The sequence below is a fragment of the Urtica dioica genome, chromosome 4 (genome assembly GCF_054948205.1).
Source record: "Urtica dioica subsp. dioica isolate 48M chromosome 4, U.dioica_male_clone48M_v1_H2, whole genome shotgun sequence".
NCBI lineage: Eukaryota > Viridiplantae > Streptophyta > Magnoliopsida > Rosales > Urticaceae > Urtica > Urtica dioica.
This window is the reverse complement of record NC_142759.1, coordinates 1,662,635-1,682,760: the sequence shown is the minus strand read 5'-3', so window position 1 is coordinate 1,682,760 and position 20,126 is coordinate 1,662,635. Positions and strand designations below refer to the sequence as shown.

The 20,126-nt window shown below is 35.5% G+C and overlaps 2 protein-coding genes and 1 non-coding gene across 3 annotated transcripts; all 3 read left to right on the top strand.

Annotated features, from left to right (window-relative positions):
- The first annotated feature begins 577 nt into the window (after nucleotides 1-577).
- On the top strand, nucleotides 578-11,253 carry PKL (chromatin remodeling factor CHD3 (PICKLE)). Its single transcript, XM_089611273.1, has 31 exons — nucleotides 578-644; nucleotides 788-961; nucleotides 1,404-1,541; nucleotides 1,621-1,775; nucleotides 1,866-2,027; nucleotides 2,580-2,827; nucleotides 2,955-3,050; nucleotides 3,598-3,734; nucleotides 3,846-4,055; nucleotides 4,179-4,286; nucleotides 4,488-4,538; nucleotides 4,715-4,814; nucleotides 5,165-5,307; nucleotides 5,397-5,500; nucleotides 5,775-5,913; nucleotides 6,022-6,191; nucleotides 6,359-6,425; nucleotides 6,512-6,634; nucleotides 6,815-6,924; nucleotides 7,018-7,099; nucleotides 7,842-8,039; nucleotides 8,349-8,496; nucleotides 8,595-8,700; nucleotides 8,837-8,911; nucleotides 9,287-9,348; nucleotides 9,482-9,558; nucleotides 9,681-9,811; nucleotides 9,897-10,209; nucleotides 10,295-10,439; nucleotides 10,521-10,591; nucleotides 10,681-11,253. Exons 2-31 carry the CDS (start codon nucleotides 821-823, stop codon nucleotides 10,966-10,968), a joined length of 4,098 nt encoding a protein of 1,365 aa, XP_089467399.1. The 5' UTR covers nucleotides 578-644; nucleotides 788-820; the 3' UTR covers nucleotides 10,969-11,253.
- Nucleotides 11,254-11,681: 428 nt separating this feature from the next.
- Nucleotides 11,682-14,032, top strand: LOC149399112 (uncharacterized). Its single transcript, XM_089612927.1, has 3 exons — nucleotides 11,682-13,742; nucleotides 13,807-13,816; nucleotides 13,929-14,032. Exons 1-3 carry the CDS (start codon nucleotides 11,682-11,684, stop codon nucleotides 14,030-14,032), a joined length of 2,175 nt encoding a protein of 724 aa, XP_089469053.1.
- Nucleotides 14,033-19,320: 5,288 nt separating this feature from the next.
- Nucleotides 19,321-19,431, top strand: LOC149399111 (small nucleolar RNA snoR126). The gene has a single exon (XR_016296894.1). It is a non-coding gene; the product is annotated as a small nucleolar RNA snoR126 (small nucleolar RNA).
- Nucleotides 19,432-20,126: the final 695 nt, after the last annotated feature.

Here is a 20,126-nt window from a genome sequence, read left to right as displayed (position 1 = left end):
TTATGTTTATTTGACTCATTAGCTATGAGTCGGACTAAAAACCCGTAACAACGGCCCAAGCCCATATCCCACGATGGCTTCGGCCATAATCTGTTCACAAGTACCTGGTATAATTCAAATTTTAATTTTTTTTTCCATTTTTACTTATGTATTTTAGTTACTAACAAGTTATAAACCCTAATCAAATTTAGCAACTATGTCTTTAAAAGAAAATACAAGCAAGCATAAATAGCTTCTGTTCAATTCATTACAAAATATAGTAAATTATTTCCAAAATTTTAATTTTACTAATGAGTACACATTCACAATTAAAAGATCGTTCCAATTCCAATAACAAAAAAATAAAATAAAAAATACGATAAAAAATGACGTCTATAAAAATATTACATGAATAACATTTTACACTAATAAAAGCAAATAAATAAAATAAAAACTAACTTAAAATTTTGTGCACGTCCCTTAATTTTAACGTTATTCCAAATGGAAACCCACGTAATCATCGACAATTCACTCTCCGATTATCTACCATAAACCAACTTCTTTTTGCTGTATTTAACCGTACACATCCATTGGTAATTTTTCTATGTTTGCGACTTGAGAGTGGCCTTGAAAGAAAAGAAAAAAAAAATTACTTCACTGAACCTGTAAGATTAGCAGTCTCTTCTCTTCTCTTCTCTTCTCTCCCTCTCAATATATAATTGTTTTTTTTTTACCATTTCGATAAAATCACTTGACTTGCTCGTGCCGTAGTTAATGGTGTTTTGATTCCACGAATGGTCTCGTGTAGTAATCGATCAGTGGTTTTCCGATCGTCGAACAGATGAGTAGCCTAGTCGAAAGGCTTCGAGTTAGGTCGGATCGCCGGCCGATTTATAATCTCGATGAATCCGACGACGACGATGTTGTTCTCGGAAAGCGCGCGGCGGAAGAGACTTTCGAGAAGATAGTTCGCGACGATGCGGTGAGATTTCAGAACATATCGATTCGATTGATCACTTGTGGTGCTTAGTACTTGTTTCAGATTATCTGTTTTTTTTTTATCCGAAATGCTTTCCAGTGTATTAAGATTGAGCTCATGGACCTAAATTTCATGCCTAAACCCTAGATTATTGTTGACATTCCTTCATGTCTTGTAATATAGCTGTTTTGCTTGGTCTTTTTCTATGGTTTGAATTTGAACATTAATAATCTGTTTTTTATTTTATTTGAAATGTTTTCCAGTGCATTCAGATTGAGGTCATGAGGCTAAATTCGTGCCTAAACCCTAGATTGTTGTTAACATTGCTTCATGTTTTGTGATATCATCACCAATTTGCTTTTTTTTTTTTTTTTTTTTTTTTTTTACAATTTTTACATATACAGTTGTATTGTTTGGTCTTTTTCTGTGGCTTGAATTTGAACAGAAAGAGAATTTATGTCAATCCTGTGGAGAAGGTGAAAATCTTCGTTCATGTGAGACGTGTAATTACGTGCACCACTCCAAGTGCTTGCTTCCGCCGCTGAAAGCCGAGAATCCTGGAAAATGGAGATGCCCTGAATGCGTATGATTAATGTTCAATCATGTGCTATTTTCTGATTCGCGAGGGAAATTTTTTTATTTATATTGATTACTGTTTGCAGGTTAGTCCTCTGAATGAAATTGATAAGATACTGGATTGTGAAATGCGGCCCACTGCAGCTGATGACAGCGACGCTTCAAAGCTCGGGTCGAAGCAGGTTTTTGTGAAGCAGTATTATGTTAAGTGGAAAGGCTTTTCTTATTTGCACTGCACATGGTAATTTTACAGTTAATTCCATTGGCTCCTAAATGTGAATGGTTTTTGGATTAAGTTCCCATTTTTAGTGTTGTGTATACTTTTGTTCAGGGTGCCAGAGAAAGAGTTCCTCAAAGCTTTCAAGACAAATCCACGACTGAGAACCAAACTAAGCAATTTCCATCGTCAAATGGAGTCAAATAATACCTCCGACGAGGACTTCGTTGCCGTTAGACCCGAGTGGACGGCTGTTGATCGGATCATTGCTTGCAGGTTTATGCTTTTCCCAAACTTTCTTGTCTGTTGTAGATACAATTATAGCTGTTTCTGACTTTTAGCTTAACGTCGATTCAGTGGCTTAAATTTATGTTCTTTTGTATTTAGCTAATATGTGATTAACAAGTCTATTTCCTTTCTATATATAGTACGAATCATAGATTTATTTCTGATGCAAAAGGTTACTATAGACTTCAGATTGTTTTGACCGACCTCCTGGTTCTTAGTGGGAGGTGAAGATACGGTCAGTTGTGCTTTTGCGCCCCATTTTTTTAATTAGGATTTCAGCCCTGTTAATATAAAGATTCATGTTTCAAAAAAAAAAAAAAACTTCAGATTAGGTGCGATATGTAGTAGCTTTGAAAATTTAGGTATTTATAGTAGTTTTTTATTGTTATTATTATTTTAATTTCTAAGATTCCTGTAATTGTATGACATTGTATTGTTTTCCTAGTTGAAACTGATACGACATGCTCACTATCAAGCAATGAATAGAATTAGTACTTAACATGCGTTTATGGTTAATTTTTTTCTCAATAAATGCTGCAGGGGTACTGATGATGAGAAGGAGTACCTTGTGAAGTGGAAAGAATTGTCTTATGAAGAAACCTCTTGGGAATCTGAAGCAGACATAGCTACATTTCAACCTGAGATTGAGAAATTTAAGAGAATTCAGTCGAGGGGTAGCAGTCAGTCGTCAAAGAAGCACAAAAGCAGTAATAAAGATGGTATTGAACCAAAACAAAAAGTGAAGGAGTTTCAACATTATGAAAGCAGTCCTGAATTTCTCCCTGGTGGTATGTGGCTGACTTTTTTTTTTTTTTTTTTTTTTTTTTTTTTTTTTTTTACAGGCGATTTGGTCTCTTTATAGTGAATTTATATTATTTATTTATTTAATGTTTTTATTTGCGTGTGTAATTGAAGGTTCGTTGCATCCTTACCAGCTCGAAGGGTTAAACTTCTTACGTTTCTCTTGGTCCAAACAAACCCATGTTATACTTGCGGATGAGATGGGACTCGGTGAGTCTTTGTTTTCTTCTTTAGTCTCTAGGTGGTAAGGTGTTCTTAATTGCCTTCCTTCTCCATTCAACATCTAAAAAAGATTTGGTCTTGTATTGAGAATTGAATCTCTGATGCTTAATGGAACAGTAAGGTGTTTGACAGTAATAGTGAGCTCAATTTGAACACAGATGAGCACTGGTTATATAGATTGGAAAATGAGGACTACGGGTGGTCCGAGAGACCCGCGGCTCTCCTAGAATTCTTCTCCAAGAAAATTTCCCAAATGGACCGATAACCTTCCATCTCTGAAATTCCCTCTATATGCACTCACCCTCGCATATTCCCTCTCAATCCCGTAACAAACTTTTCAACATAGGAAAATGGCTAATTTATTCCAATAAAAGATAAAAACACTTAATGACACATCGTAGGCTTCTAGAATGAGCTTCCCGTCTTCTGCTCCGACAAGTCGTCCTTTGGTGACATTTCCTCCGTTGTGAGCTCCCTCTTTGGGCACACGGAAATTTGAGTTTGGGCCTCTTCTTATCATCTTGTTTGGTTCCAGGGAAAACGATACAGAGCATTGCATTTTTAGCCTCTCTTCATGAAGACAAGATTGGTCCACATTTGGTGGTTGCACCTCTATCTACATTGAGGAATTGGGAGCGTGAATTTGCAACTTGGGCGCCTCATATGAATGTGGTATGTGTGCCTGGGATGGTTGTTTTTAAATACCCCCTTTATTGGTTGGGACGTACGGCTCTAAGTTGATTTATTGAATTTTTTTTTTTTTTTTTTTTTTTTTTGCTGCAGGTCATGTATGTTGGTGGTTCACAAGCTCGCACTGTTATACGAGAATATGAATTTTACTTGCCAAGAAATCCCAAGAAGCTGAAGAAGAAGAAATCTGCTGGGGTCAGTGATAGTAAACAAGAGCGCATCAAATTCGATGTTCTCTTAACATCGTACGAGATGATAAACCTGGACTCGGCCTCGCTAAAGCCTATAAAGTGGGAAAGCATGGTAATATCTTATACCATCTTTCACGATTGTTGTTTTCTTTTAAGGAAGAAAAAAAAACATCTTTCATAATTGCTGGATTATTTTTATATTGGGTTCCAGCTTAATGCTTAGATCTGTATGTAGATTGTTGATGAAGGTCATCGTCTCAAGAACAAGGATTCAAAGCTATTTTCATCATTGAAGCAATACTCTAGTAATCATCGTGTGCTTTTGACTGGAACTCCACTCCAGGTGTGTTCTACTTACCCTGCTATGACAAATAAATAACTTTTAGCATGTGCGAACATTCTTTGCTCAATTCCTATGCACTATTATGAATCAGTAATTTGTCTTATTTTGATCACAGATTTTCTGACAATTTTTTTTTTTTATTGCGTGCATCAAATTATTAACACAAACTCACTCTTGTTATATCGATTGATTTGCTTTCAGAACAATCTTGATGAACTGTTTATGCTTATGCACTTCCTTGATGCTGGAAAGGTGAGTGCCAGAATGTTTTATGAATTTAATTGTATTGATTACTTTTCTTAAAAAAAAAAAAAAAAAAAAAAAAAAAAAAAAAAAAACTGTATTGATTACTTTGCAGTTATATGATTACTTGAGATTAGATTTTTGTGAATTCTATGATTCAGCATTATATGTTTATTGTGTTGCAGTTTGGAAGTTTGGAGGAGTTTCAAGAGGAATTTAAAGATATAAATCAAGAGGAACAGATTTCAAGGCTCCATAAAATGCTGGCACCCCATCTTCTTAGAAGTAAACACTAGCCGTTTCTTGTCTTAAAAGTTTTTCCATAAATATTTGGATAGAATTTAATAATTGGGTCAAATGTCCTTACTGAATCATGCTAGATTTTTTCAGGTTGAAAATTATTTACCTCTTATTTTGTGGTATTTTAGAAGGGTTTTCTGAAAACATAATGATCTCTTCCTATTTTATTAATCACAGAAGTTTTCTCTTTCAAATTGGCCAATAGACATACATATAAATACATCACTTCACTCTATTTATAATACAATAGCAATTGATGCCATAATTCTGATCGTGCTGTTCTGTACATGAAATCATTATCCTGAAAGTGTTTAAACGAATTGTTCCTTCCGCAGGAGTGAAAAAGGACGTCATGAAAGAGTTACCTCCAAAAAGGGAACTAATTATGCGTGTTGAGTTGAGTAGCAAGCAAAAGGAGTATTACAAAGCAATTCTTACTCGTAACTATCAGATACTATGTCGCCGCGGTGGTGCACAGGTAAGGAGTCCAGATACGAAAAAAAAGATTGATTTTTGTTTTTTTTTTTTATGTAATATGACGTAACACATCTTTTTGGTCGAATACAGATCTCACTTATCAACGTAGTTATGGAATTACGCAAGCTCTGTTGTCATCCTTACATGTTAGGCGGAGTTGAACCCGATATACAAGATCCAAATGAATCATTCAAGTAATTTTTATGATATTACTTCCAAGTCTTTACATTCTCTGCTAGAACAGTATTTTTAAGAATAAAACCTATAAATAGTTAATAGTTAAACGTTATGAATAAATTGTCTGACTCTAGAATATTGGCTAAAATTTAATCCATGGTATATTTTCATTCATTAAATAAAATACTATTCCATTCTGTCTTTGAATTGTTGCTGTTATACTTCAAATATTAACAATAAACAAACAACAATAATTTAATAGGGTCTTAAGTTTACCTTACCTTTGTACAGGCAATTGGTAGAGTCTTCTGGGAAATTGCAGCTATTGGACAAAATGATGGTGAGACTTAGGGAGCAAGGGCATAGAGTGCTCATATATACCCAATTTCAGCACATGTTGGACTTGCTAGAAGATTATTGCACTTTCAAGGTATGCCTCATTTGGTGTGCATGCTTTTTTGCCAGCATCGAGCTTTTTCAGTGGTTAAGTGATATTAATCTAAAGTAAATTTGATATGATTTTGGTGTTTCGTTTCAGAAATGGCATTACGAAAGGATAGACGGTAAGGTTGGTGGAGCTGAACGGCAGATTAGGATCGATCGGTTTAATGCCAAAAACTCGTCCAGGTTTTGTTTTTTGCTTTCCACCAGAGCTGGGGGTCTGGGAATAAACCTTGCAACTGCTGACACGGTCATTATATATGATAGGTGAGTTTTGGTGAATTCTTTTTAGTTTTTTTTAGTTTTATTATTTATCAATCCTATATCACATTAGTTAGCATAAGGATGTTGTTTGACTAACCTTGAACTTCTTTTTGCGTCATCAATTCACTTCTACATTTTCTGAATCCTTCCTTTTCCCTGCTCTCGTCTAGTGACTGGAATCCTCATGCGGACTTGCAAGCTATGGCTAGAGCCCACCGACTTGGGCAAACGAACAAGGTTGTAATTAGCTATCCAGAAGTAACATTCTTCCATTTGGGGAGAGTTTCATATGGACACTGGTTCTGTTCTTGTTCTTGTTGTAGGTTATGATTTTTAGGCTGATAACTCGCGGGAGCATTGAAGAGAGGATGATGGAGATGACCAAGAAGAAAATGGTCTTAGAGCATTTAGTTGTTGGAAAGTTGAAAACTCAAAATATTAATCAGGTAACTTTCTAGATGATTGGTCCTTGAAAAGTCAGCAAGGAAAACGTGTGTTGTGGCGGAAAAAAGAAACTTAATTTAAAATAATATATTCAGAAGGAATCATATACATTTCAATAGGAACTGGTGATACTGCACAAGCCTTAAATCAAATAATAATTATTGTTTTTCTGCTTTTCCTAGGAAGAGTTGGATGATATAATACGGTATGGCTCGAAGGAGTTATTTGCTGAGGACAACGATGAAACTGGAAAGTCCCGGCAGATACACTATGATGATGCTGCGATCGATAGGTATATGACTCAACAGGGTTCGTTTTAATTTAATTTTATCACACGAGTATTTGTTTGAAGACTAAATTATGTGTCTTACTTCTTTAATTATAGATTACTTGATCGAGAACAAGTTGGTGATGAAGATTCGTCTGTGGACGATGAAGAAGAAGATGGATTTTTGAAAGCCTTCAAGGTTTTTCTCAACTACTTATATTGAGTGATTTATCATATGCATGGCTAATTTCTAATAATTGACAATATATATAGGCCTCTTTGACTTTCGATATATATCATTTTTTTTCTTTGTATTCTGGATTCTGGAAAGGGATATTTACGCTGCCTAATTGTTATATTACACCGAGGTTTTGTTTAATATCTGATTATTTAACTGGTAGGTGGTTTAGATTTTTGTGGACCCTTTCGGAGAGAAAATTGAAACTATCATGTTTGTTATTTTTTCCATTTACGATACTTGATCTTCCAGAGTAATCTCCATCATTATGGATAGAATATAATATGATTTCGTGCTTAATTTTGAGTTCTGAGGATGAGTATTAATCTCACGGATTGCTCCTGTTATTAATTGTTCCTAGATATCATTCTTTTCTTTGTTTTAAGATATTTGAGATCTTCAGATTCTGAAATTTTTCATGCTTAAGAGGAAATATTGCGTATACTTCACGATGTGTGATGGTTATCAAAAGGAAATTTACGTAATGAGATTTGATGGTATACCCTTCTGTCTATTTCCCATTTCCCCAAGGATGTAATGTCCTTGGTGACCTGCTAGGTTTTCCAAAAGTTTGAATTACCAAAATAATATTTCTAAGACATAACCCCGGGACATATAATGACCTCTGCCATTGTAACTATTAATTGAAGTGGTTAAGATCTTCTTTGCCATCTTTTCATGCTTCTTTCTTTGGTGCTTTTAGGTTGCAAACTTCAAATACATTGAAGAAGCAGAGGCCAAGGCGCAAAAAGAGGCTGAAAAGGCTGCCCATGATGAAAACGTTACTATGAGCAATTCAGAGAAGTCTAATTACTGGGAAGAGTTGCTGAAAGACAGATACGAAGTTCACAAAGTGGAAGAGGTTAGCGCTCTGGGCAAAGGAAAGAGAAGCCGGAAACAGGTATGCCTAGTTTATGTTGCATTGTTTAACTTTTTCTTAGGATGCCACATCATATGTGACAGTTGTAAATATTAACTCCGAGGTCGCGTTTCTCTTGATAAATTTTTTTGAAAGTTTTCTCGGATTGAAAAAATTGTTGGCATTGTACTTTGTTAAAATAACGGGGTTTTTAACAAGAGAGGATAGCTCAGTGGTAAGCACCCATGCTGTAATCTCTTATAAAAAATAAAAGAAAAAAAGAACGGGGTGGAAATTCAATTCTGTCTTTGTACTGAGGGCTTACAAGTTTGTGCCATTGAATCTCTGTAGATGGTTTCTGTTGAAGATGACGATCTTGCTGGTTTAGAAGATATAAGCTCTGACGGAGAGGATGATAACTATGAAGCTGACATGACTGATGGTGAAGCAGCATCATCGGGAAATGCTACTGTAAGAAGAGGCCGAAAGAAAGCCCGTGGTATGTATTCCATTGTCATCGCAGGCCCAAGAAAACAACTTGTATATGCTGAACCTGTATTGACCATTGTTCAACTAAAAAATGGACTTCTGTTACAGTGGATAGCTCGGAGCCACATCCTCTGATGGAAGGTGAAGGAAGGGCGTTTAGAGTGCTGGGTTTCAACAACAATCACAGAACTGCATTTGTTCAAATTCTGATGAGGTCTGACTTTATTTACTATTTATCCACATCTCTATCGCGGAAACGTGCATTTAGGCATTTAAATTTTCTTATTCGGGAAGTTACTTTACAATTCTCTATCTTTCCTTGTGTTTTAACCTCTGGGAACATGTTGCAGGTTCGGTGTTGGTAATTTCGACTGGAAGGAGTTTGCATCTCGGATGAAACAAAAGACATATGAAGAAATTAGAGCGTATGTCAGTCCATTTATTTTATTTTTTTGGATCTGTTCGAATAAAACAAAGTCCATAAATTATGCATACTTTTGTCTTTTCATTTAATTCTAATATTAAAGGATTATATGACCTTTATGACGCCCTTCGGGTTCCCAACAGAAATCGCAATAGTAAAACCCGACTTTTCTAAAGTTAGACATTAGGCTTCCATAATTAGGTCTCTTTTCCCTCGTAATATCACGCGTTTTTAGAAGAGTAGATAAATTGATGTGGTATTCGCGCCTATATCAAGCAGTAATGGATCTCGATGAGTTTAACATATTCATTTATTGATTCTAAGTATGCATAGTAGTTTGCCCATCTATTGTATGACACGTGTCTTTCTCCTACAGTTATGGAACACTTTTCCTGACCCATATTGCTGAAGACGTTAACGATTCTCCGAACTTTTCAGGTTAATAAGCCTTTCTTCGCTGACTATATGTTGTTTCAATTTTGACTTAAATTACTTTTTTTTTTTAGCAAAGACTTATTGTACTTTTGTTCTGCTACTAAATACTTCTCCCTATATGATCTTTGCTCTGTAGATGGCGTTCCTAAGGAAGGACTCAGAATATCGGATGTGCTTGTTCGCATTGCAGGTCTTATGCTAGTGCAGGAGAAAGTGAGTTATTACCTATAATCCATTTTTCATTTTGTATTTATATACAACTTTCAAGAATATTTTTCTTATTATATTCCGCTATGTAGCTTAAACGCATATTGTTTGTATCCGGAAATGTATAGGTACAATATGCAGTGGATAATCCAGGATTGCCATTATTTGCTGAGGACATTCATCATCGCTACCCAGGATTGAAAGCTGGAAAGTACTGGAAGACGGAGCACGACTTGGCGTTATTGCGGGCCGTGATGAAGTATGTCGCCATTGTATGAGTAGTAATATGTCTCCGATGCTTTAAAATAATTGTTTGGTTTCTTATAAATTTGAACATTTTCAAGGCATGGATACGGAAGATGGCAAGCTATTGTCGACGACAAGGAGTTGAAGTTCACGGAGCTCATCTGTCAAGAGTTGAATCTTCCGGTGGTCAACTATCCCGGCATCAACCAAGCTGCCACTCAAGCACCGGTCACCGGAGAAGCTTCCGGAAACAACCCTCCAAGCGAGAATGGTGGTGTTGCCCCTCCCTTCCAAGACCCGTCTCAGATGTACCATTTCAGAGATATGCAGAGACGATTGGTCGAGTTTATCAAGAAGCGAGTGCTTCTCTTGGAAAAAGGGCTTAACGCCGAGTACCAGAAGGAATATTTCGTGAGTTTTTCAACATATATAAATTTTTTCATTGATCTGGCATCGTTCTTTGTGATCTGATATTTTTCTGGGTTCGTAAACAAAGGCTGAAAAAGATCAGAATGAAGAAGCTGCTGAGCCGACCAAAGCCAAGGTTCCGAATAATGTTCCGGTCGCACCACCGGTGGTGCCTAAGCCCGCTGAGGATAACCCAAGCTCGGCTGATCTCTTGCCCGAAGTGAAGCCCATTTGTAAGTCCACTTCAAATTATTTAAAAAAAAAAAAAAAAAAAATTCTTCTGCAGATCTAAATTTTTCTCGTCGTTCGTGCAGCTTCCGAAGAACTTGCTACCGCGGTCGACTCCAAAGACGGTCGCGCGGATTTGGTCCAGCTTTATAACAAGGTATGAGAAAACCCTTTTCGTTTTTCAGCCGATTTTCCTAATATTATGAACAAAATATGTTTACTCTTTATAAATTTATTTATGGGCAGTTGTGTAATTTGACCGAGGAATCTTCCGTTCCGGGACCCGGCGACACAATCAAATCGGTTTGCAACAACATAACTATGATCCTCTCTTCTTCTCAGCCCAAGGAAAATGTAGACACAGCGGGCGGGTCGAACTCCAATGTTGCGTCAACTCAAAATCCCGTTTCCAAAGTCGAGAACCCGAAGGCCGTGGCGGGCCCAGAAGCAGCCAGAGAGGCCAGCGTGGCCCAGAGTGATGTGGCAGCGAAGACCAAAGGTGAAGGGAAAGATGTTGTACTGTTGGATGATTGAGACCCGCTTCTCCTCATTTAGTTATTACCGACTTACTTAGTCTTTTTTCTTTTTCTTTTTCTTTTTCTTTCTTCAACACATCGATCTTAGATCGTTTTTTTTGCAATTTTTTCTAGTGTGTATAATTAAGTGTTTTAAGACTGGAAGTTTCCAACCTCATTATCGTTAGGCCATTGGTATCATGTTGGATGGTTATTTAATCTTTGATTACACACAATCACGTCTATTTCAGACGTTGTAGAACTCTAATTTTTTTATGATTATATATAGCGCAGTTCTGAAAAACACTAAGAATTTTTTTTTTCTTTTTTTTTTTACAAGATCGTATAATTTGGTTTATGGTATAGTAGTTTATTTTTTTCTTTTCCTTATGATCGCTTTTTAGTCTAAACACAAGAAAATTATTTGATTTCTGTATTGCAACTTAATAAGAGGAATTGGCGGCATAAATCATCAAACTCTTTCGTTGGACTCAGTTTGGTACTCAAACTTTTTTTTTTACGGGAATAATCACTAAACTGCATTTCTAGTACTGACGTTACTCATTTTAACAAATCAACGACTCAGATTACAGACGGCCGAATACAGACGTTAAAAACAATTAAAGTAAAATATTAAAGAATATTAAAAAACAAAAGAAAACTATGTTCCAGACATAAATCCCTAATTCAAAAATCCCGCGCGACAAATTTTGTGAAATCGAAGAGAAGAAGATGGACGAAGAAGATCAACACGAGATTCGCGATGAACGCGAGATACACGATCAAGAGCCTGACAGCCAAGCAGATTTCGAACTCGTGGAAGAGGAATACCGCGGCGAAGCTGAGCAAGAAGAGGCGGTTGATCCACAAAACACGACCCAGAATCAGACATGGTGGGCAGGTGTGAACGAGGTCTGCAACGAAGTCAATGGAGAAAATGAAGAGTCTGATGGGGTTGAGTCTGAAAGCGAACTCGAGAGCATCCACAGTGACGATGACGAACAAAGGCCAAGGAAAAGAGAGTATAACCCGCGCTCAAACCGTGAATCTTTCAAGTTCAGGTTAGGGTTGCTTTTCCCTAGTATTGTAGAGCTGAGAAAGGTTTTGAAAGAAGAATTTATCAACTCGGATAGGGACTTCAAGTACGAAAGCAATGATCAAACTAGGATACAAGTCCGATGTAAAGGGAAAGCTTGCAAATGGATGTTGTATGCTAGGGTCTTGAACACAGATTATAAAACGGTCAGAATCAACACTCTGATAGATAAGCACGAGTGTGGCATTGTGTTTGACAATAGACTCGTCACCAGTAGTTGGCTAGCTCATCATTTCATTGATCAGTTTAGGTTCAACCCTCACTTGGACTTTCAAAGCTTCAAAGAAATGAGCTGTGCAGCAAAGTTCACCAATATCACAAAGAACATGTTCTACATGGCAAAGAAAAAGGCAAGGGAAGCCTTAGAGGGATCTGTTGAAGATCAGTACAAGATACTTGACGATTACTGCAAGGAATTGATGAAGACTAATCCAGGCACAACTGCTCTACTGAAAACAATGATGGTGAATGGTAATAGAGTGTTTGAGAGGGTCTATGTTTGTCTAACTGCTTGCAAGGAGGGCTTCAATAGAGGTTGTAGACCTTTGCTTGGGTTTGATGGTTGTTTTCTTAAGGGGTACTGCAAAGGGATGTTATTGGCTGCTATTGGAATTGACCTGGCCAATTCTCAATTCCCGGTGGCTTATGCAGTGGTTGAGAAGGAAAACACAGAGACTTGGAGATGGTTCATGTCACTTCTTAGTGAAGATCTAGAAATAGAACATCCTAGCACTTTCACAGTGATAAGTGATCGACAAAAAGAATTGGAGAGAGCTGTGTCAGATGTGTTCCCGGGGGCTGAAGTGAGGTTTTGTGTTAGACATCTACACTCGAATTTCAAGAAGGAGCACAGTGGAATGCTGCTGAAGCAAATGTTATGGGCGGCTGCTAAAGCAACTACAGAGGCTGATTTCAAAAAGAAGATGGGTGAGCTCAAGGAAGAGGATGTGGAGGCGTATGAGTGGCTTTCACAAAAGGATCCAAAGGAGTGGAGCAAATCACATTTCAGAACCAATGTGAAATGTGATATGCTTCTCAACAACCTTTGTGAGAGTTTCAACTCTGCTATACTAGGTGCAAGAGACCGGCCAATTATTACTTTGCTAGAGACAATCAGATTTTGGCTGATGAAGAGATTTGCTACAAAGAGGCTTGATGCTCAGAGATGGATTCATCCAGTTGGCAAGCGCATTGTGAAGATTTTGGAGTCCAACAAGCAGTTGACAAAGTATTGTCAAGCAACTTTGGCTGGTAATGCAAGGTATCAGGTGACTTTTCGTGGTACTGAAACTTATGTGGTTAATCTGCGTGGAAGGACTTTTCAATTAACAGGACTCCCTTGTCATCATGCATTGGCAAGCATTTGGTCTTCTGGCTTGGAGGTAATTGACTTTGTTGATAGCTGGTACACGCATGCGGCTTATACTGCTGCATACAGTGGAGTCATACAACCAATGACAAGTCCAGATCAATGGCCAGACACTGGACTGAACCCCATTCTACCACCACCTGATATCACCCTGCCAGGAAGACCCAAGAAAAAGAGAAACAAAAGCAATGATGAAGCAGCTCCTGGTTTTGGCCCCTATCCAGCTCATGCCACGAAGCAATCACGAAAGGGTCAAGTCAACCACTGCAGCAAGTGTGGCCAAGCAGGCCATCACAGAAACAAATGCACTAATCCTGTTAATGAGGAGGTATGAAATTGATTATGAGTTTTTATTGAAATTTTGTGTGTATGTGAAAATTTATTGACTACAGGTGATAGCAAGTGATAACAAGTGCTGGGTTTGATTTTGATAACAAGTGATAACAAGTGCTGGGTTTGATTTTGATAACAAGTGATAACAAGTGCTGGGTTTGATTTTGATTCTGTTTGACAGGTGATAGCAAAGAAAAAGAGGGGAAGACCTGCCAAATCAAACCCAGCACCAGAGACAGTGAAAAGAAGGGAAAGAAGGCAAAGACAGCAAAAGAAATCTACTAATCATGCAGCTTCATCTCAGATTGATTCTCATACAGTGTTGTTTAGGCCAATGTAAAGTCAATATTTTGTAGTCTATGATAGTGAAAAGAAATGGCTTTGTTATCAGCCAAACATTTTGTTATCAGCTTTGTATGGCTTTGTTTTGAGACTAATGTATGGCTTTGTTTTGAGACTAATGTATGGCTTTGTATGGCTTTGTTTTGAGACTAATGTATGGCTTTGTTTTGAGACAATGTTATCAGCCTATGTTATCATCAATTTCAGTCCCAATTTCAGTTCCAATTTCAGTCCCAATTTTAGTGCCAACTTCAGTCCAATTTCAGTCCCAATTTCAGTTCCAATTTCACTCCCAATTTTAGTGTCAATTCAGTCCAATTTCAGTCCCAATTTTAGTGCCAACTTCAGTCCAATTTCAAACAAAAAAAATGTCATTGCATTGCATTAAAATGAGTCTTCATTACATCATTACAATCTGGTCTATTATCTGACTTAAAACCCTTAAAACAGTCCACTCTGGTCTATTATCAGACTGACCAAACTTAACCAAACATAACCAAACATAACCAAACTAACCAAACATAACTAAACATGTTCATAGCATGTAACAGACTACAACAACGACAATGACAACAAACAGCGCCATCTTCAGCTTGAAAATCTGAGTTCGAAGACCCTCATTCTCGGATTCTAACACGTTCTTCCTCCTCAGCAAACCGGGAATAATCTGCTTCGACCTATAGCACATTTCTGGGTCTATCCACTTGAAATAACCGCACCCACCATCTTCCTGAGAAAACAAACACAAAGATGAAGCAGCTCGGCGAAAACGAAGACGCGAAAACAAATGAGCTTACCTTTTTTTTTATGCAGCCGTGGAACCTCCTTCCAGGATTTGAAATTGTCCACGACGCGCACTCGCGAACATGAATGCCACAGTAGCAAAGCTCCATGACTGCTGCAAGATCAGGACTTCAAGGTACGCAGACGAGAGAAAAGAAGAAGCAATTTGGTACTCGAATTCAAAAAATAGAATAAATAAGTCCCTAAACTTATAAATGAATTCAAAATAAATAAGTTGGTACTCGAGTTTGTGTTAGATTGAGACACGTGGATTTCCGTCCAACTGTATCGTTAAAATGAGTAACGTCGGTACTAGAAATGCAGTTTAGTGATTATTCCCGTAAAAAAAAAAGTTTGAGTACCAAACTGAGTCCAGCGAAAGAGTTTGATGATTTATGCCGCCAATTCCTCACTTAATAATAGCAACAAAATATTACATCGTTAAATTTTGTTGTATATATAAGCAACAAAATATTACGTTGTTAAATTTTGTGATATATATAAAGTGAAATTGCCCAAATTACATTAATCAAGACCTAAATTATAAAAGGTGATATTGGAAAGCTCAAATTATCTACAAGATGTCACGTCATTGAATTGATTATTTACCTTGATTATTTACCAAGGACTTATCAAATGTTGGCTTGTTAACAAACGTCCAAGTTTATGTTGGCTACTTAACTAATTATTTGAAATTATAATCATTAGATTTACAAACGGAAATTGTCATTACAATTACCTGCACTTGCATACTTATTTTGTTTTCGGGGCGGCATACATACGATACATTCTACTTCTACCGTTAAAAAACAATTGTTTATAAAATGGACACTCAAGATTTAGCAATAAAATTTATTTCACTGATATCTCATTATTTGAACATTAACTTGACAAATAAAATAATAAAATCCAGTTCAAAATCAGTGATTTTGGTCGTTTATCGTCTCTTGTCAGCGTTTTGCCATTTTTTAATTTATTGTGTTGGGTTTTCTTGTTACTTGACATCATTTTCCAACTTTTTATTTATCATTTATATCATAATATCCCTCATAAATGTCAATACAGCTAAATTTGTATACCATGATGTATATATATTTCAATACTATACTTTATGTTTACTTAATATTCGTATACTATTTTTAGTTTAGATTAGACTATATACATGGAAACATTTAAAACCTTTTTTTAATTATTATTTGTACAATTTCATTGGCCAATAACTTTTCGGTCTTTGACGATTTCTCTGTCGGCTTTATTCTTTTTCCGTTATATCCTCATCGTCCCTTGACATTTTTATAATCCAATAATCCAAGACCATTAACATATCATCAGCTCGGCTCTCAGCATTTTTATGTTGAGGATTTTATTTCAACAACTTTAAGAGAATCTTTGCAGAAGAGTCTTATTTAATAATAGAATAAAAGTTGGATCTCTTTCAATAAAAATAATTTAAATCACAAGAGGAAGAGAAAGCCAAAAGTACTCTTGCAAACTAATTTAAAAAAAAAATAATAAAAAAAAAAACAATATACGTTTGTAATAAACACTTAATTAACTTGAAGGTGCCTATGTACATAACCTCTCTGTTCAATCATGACAAAATAAAATTAAAACACGTTAATAATCACCAACCGTCCATCATAACGTCTCGAAGTTTATAACTCTTTACGAAGTTCTTCTCACTCTTATCATTGTAGTTCCTCGCTATGACATCGCAAGAGTTCACACTCTTGCAAGAAAACAAGTACATAAAATTGAACAAGCTCTTCTTATGATTTGCTTTAGAGCCCCTCTTTCCATAATTATAACTATGCGGCGATGACTTACTATTTTTGGTAGGTTTAGTGCACTCTTTGTAAGCGAGAAGAAAAGGATCTTGTTGATCTTGAAATAATTGTCCCTTCCCCGAGCTACTTCGGCTCGGTGGCCTTGAAAAAGCGGGGCACGGAGGGAGAGGAATATTTTCATTGCTCTTTATCGTCGCCACGTCACCATTTGAAGATGGTGAGTCATCAAGTAGTTTTATCGCGGCGAGCTTTGAGATCCCGGGTTTGTCTTCCCATGAGAAGGGTATGTTTCCCAGTGAATCAACCTTTTTGTGGCTCATGATATGTGAAGTAAAGAGTTTATTGTAATGGATTATTAGGGCTTAATTGGTAATGCTTTTAGGTTGAGAATAAGTAGAAAGAGGAAGAGTGACAAGAGTTAGGTTTTGTAATTATGGTTTTGAGGTAGGGAAGGTTATAGAGCTCTTTTCATGAACTTCACACTCTCTAACGGCAAGAGATACTTAAGAGTCAAGCAAGAAAAACGTGAAGAGGAATTAGTATTTAATATATAGATATAGAGTTGTGCAATCATGAAAATATATATATATATATATATATATATATATATATATATATGAGCGATGTTAATTGAAAAATAATTTGGACAAACAATTTTGAACATGTTAATAATTTACGACAATAGAAAAAGACGGCCGTTTGTTATTAATGACAAAATCAATGGCTCGTTATGGAGTTTGGTAAACTGAAGGGTTTCAATAATTACTACGGCTTAAGTTGTGTGGCTTGAGACATTTTCATTCCATGACACGTTTACAAGTTCAATTATCTCGTTCATAGATTCAACACTCCTATTATACTCTAATGTTATTGAGATAGTGACCACCAAAAGTATTTCATAGGTTTTTATTACTAGTTATATTATCGATCAATATTTACTGAGATACCAGTTAGAAACGACTATTTAATAAAACAATATTTACCATTATTCAAATTATACATGGTGATTATTTCCTTATCACTATGTATAATATATTTTTTTAACAAATACAATGAAATACAAAAATAAAAATATATTATTTGTTTAACAAAATACGGTTAAATACAAAAATACTTGTGATCTGCGTAGGTTGAAAAAAATGAACCATATTCCGCTTATCGCTGATTATTATTTTTTTTAACAGAAAAGCAAAATTCAACTCGACAAAGATACCGACTATATATTTTCATTCTCAATAGATATAGAATTTTAGCATATATTAATGACTTATTTTTATTTTTATCTTATAGCCAACAACATTATTTAAGAAAAAGCAGATAGGTGCATGATTATAAAGTAAGGGAATACAATTTGCATCGTCTATTTTGTGGGGAAATCAAAGCTTTTGTCGTACATAATTCACTTAATTATGTAATAGCCATCAATCTTTCTCTTTTCTCTTTCCTTTTCTTTTCTTTTTTCTGATTTTGGCTTTGAATTTGCACGAGGATATAAGATTGGACTTTGGAGACATGAATAACAACTGGCTACCTAAAATGAAAAGTATTTATTTTTAAAATTCAACGTGCAATAATCTTTTTTTATTTTTTTCCCCTGGAGTCAACCGCACGAAAGCTTCTATTTCATATTAATATATACAATAATATTTACTGGAATAAAGTTCAACAAATATGGGTCCAAAATCCGAATAGTATAGTGTACGAATTTTTCAGTTTTAGGTTGAGATATTAGCGGAGAAAGTGAAGTGATTGGCAACACTACCACACATGACAAGACCACAATTATATATTAATTATTGTAAATAAACTCATAACCTTCAAGTCCCACAAGTTCTTAAATCCATAGTCATATACAATAAATGATTTAATGTAAGCACACAACTTACGTTAAAGCTAACCGACGAGTATCGCTGCTAAATTAAATATGATTATGCAGTTTTTTTTTTCAAATACTAGAAGCTAATTAACAAGGTAACGTATACACATATTTCTCAAATATCCTTCATTGAATAGATATGGGTTGGTTGCGCTCAACTATCATGATATTTGTTGAGAAAATTACAAAATAGAGTTTTTAAAGTGCAATATTTTTAAAAAATAGTGATTTTTTTTTATAAATGATATTGTAATGTTTTACAAAACTGTAAACAATTTTTTAAAAAGAAAAATCTATAAACGTTAGAAAAAAATAATTATTTACAATTTAAAAAGCGTTATCTTTGTAATAAATATTTTGGACACACCGCTCTTGTGATTACTTAAAAAAAGCACTATACTACAATTTTCACCAAGAATTCTTTGTTTGGGCCGTCTTTATTTTCAAGCCCAGTACATATTTGACAGACTACTTACTTCCCATAATTTCCGGAAAGACGATAAAACCCAATTGAATCCGATAAAGCACTCGAACAATAACAGGATAGTAACGTCTTTTCGCTTGTTTCCCCAAATATATACAAATGAATCTTTCTGAAACAATAAAATTAGGGTTTCATCGACATTTTAGATTCTCGAAGATCTGAAATCCCAGCCTTTGGTGTTTTTTTTCCTGTGCTGTTCATTTGATTTTCGCACACATCCTATCAATTTAAGCGTCGATTTCATATCATTTTTCCGATACCGATTTTTGTTTATATTATCAAATATCACTGAAGAAATATGTGGCTGTGATGACGAAACTACATTTCTCGATACTGAAATATGTATTTCGTAATATACATGGACCAATATGTGTATTACGTTGATGAAAGAATTTATGCGTGTCTGAGCCTTTTAAACATTTTTTTTTCATTTTCTTATTTGTTCATCTTCTCATATGTTGATTAAACCAGAGAAACGGAAAAACAGATTTAGCTATAGGTTACACTTGTGTTGAGCTTGTTTGGTAAAATATACTTGACACGTCTTATCTATCTCATCAAGTAATTCAAATTCTGAACTGCAAATGTTTTTTGTATACATTTTGATCAAATGCCCAATTTTTTATTGTTAAGAACTGAATAAATTATTGGTGGCATAAAGGCATGTCTGAGATGTTTAAAGCCATGGATGATCATCAAGCTTGATTTTGATTGAAGGATGGATATAATTTGGACAAGTGTCAAGATTGTCTTGTTACAATAGATGTTGGGAATGTTTTTTTACAAATTATATCTTTTTAAAAATAAAAACAAATGACATACGAAATTATTTGTTATCGAGAAGATTAGTGATTTGTCATGAAAATCTGAAAATACATATTTTAAGAGCTTAAAGCAATTAGAAATAAACTCAAGGCCGTTGGACAATCGAAACCTAAATAAGATCATACCTAAAAGCTATTGATCTTATTCGATTGATTAATTGGAGCTTTGTTTATTAGGCTTAATGAGTCGGAAAACGGACAGGAATATTTTTGTTGTAATATTATTTGATAAGATAAGATGATATGTGAGTTTTCATAATCAAGACCCAACCTAAATTAAAAA

Coding starts and splice junctions, on each gene's coding strand:
- LOC149399112 (XM_089612927.1), top strand. CDS start 11,682: ATGGACGAAGAAGATCAACACGAGATTCGCGATGAACGCGAGATACAC.
- PKL (XM_089611273.1), top strand. CDS start 821: ATGAGTAGCCTAGTCGAAAGGCTTCGAGTTAGGTCGGATCGCCGGCCG. Junction 6,192..6,358: donor ACGGTCATTATATATGATAG/GTGAGTTTTGGT, acceptor GCTCTCGTCTAG/TGACTGGAATCCTCATGCGG. Junction 8,912..9,286: donor ACATATGAAGAAATTAGAGC/GTATGTCAGTCC, acceptor TTTCTCCTACAG/TTATGGAACACTTTTCCTGA.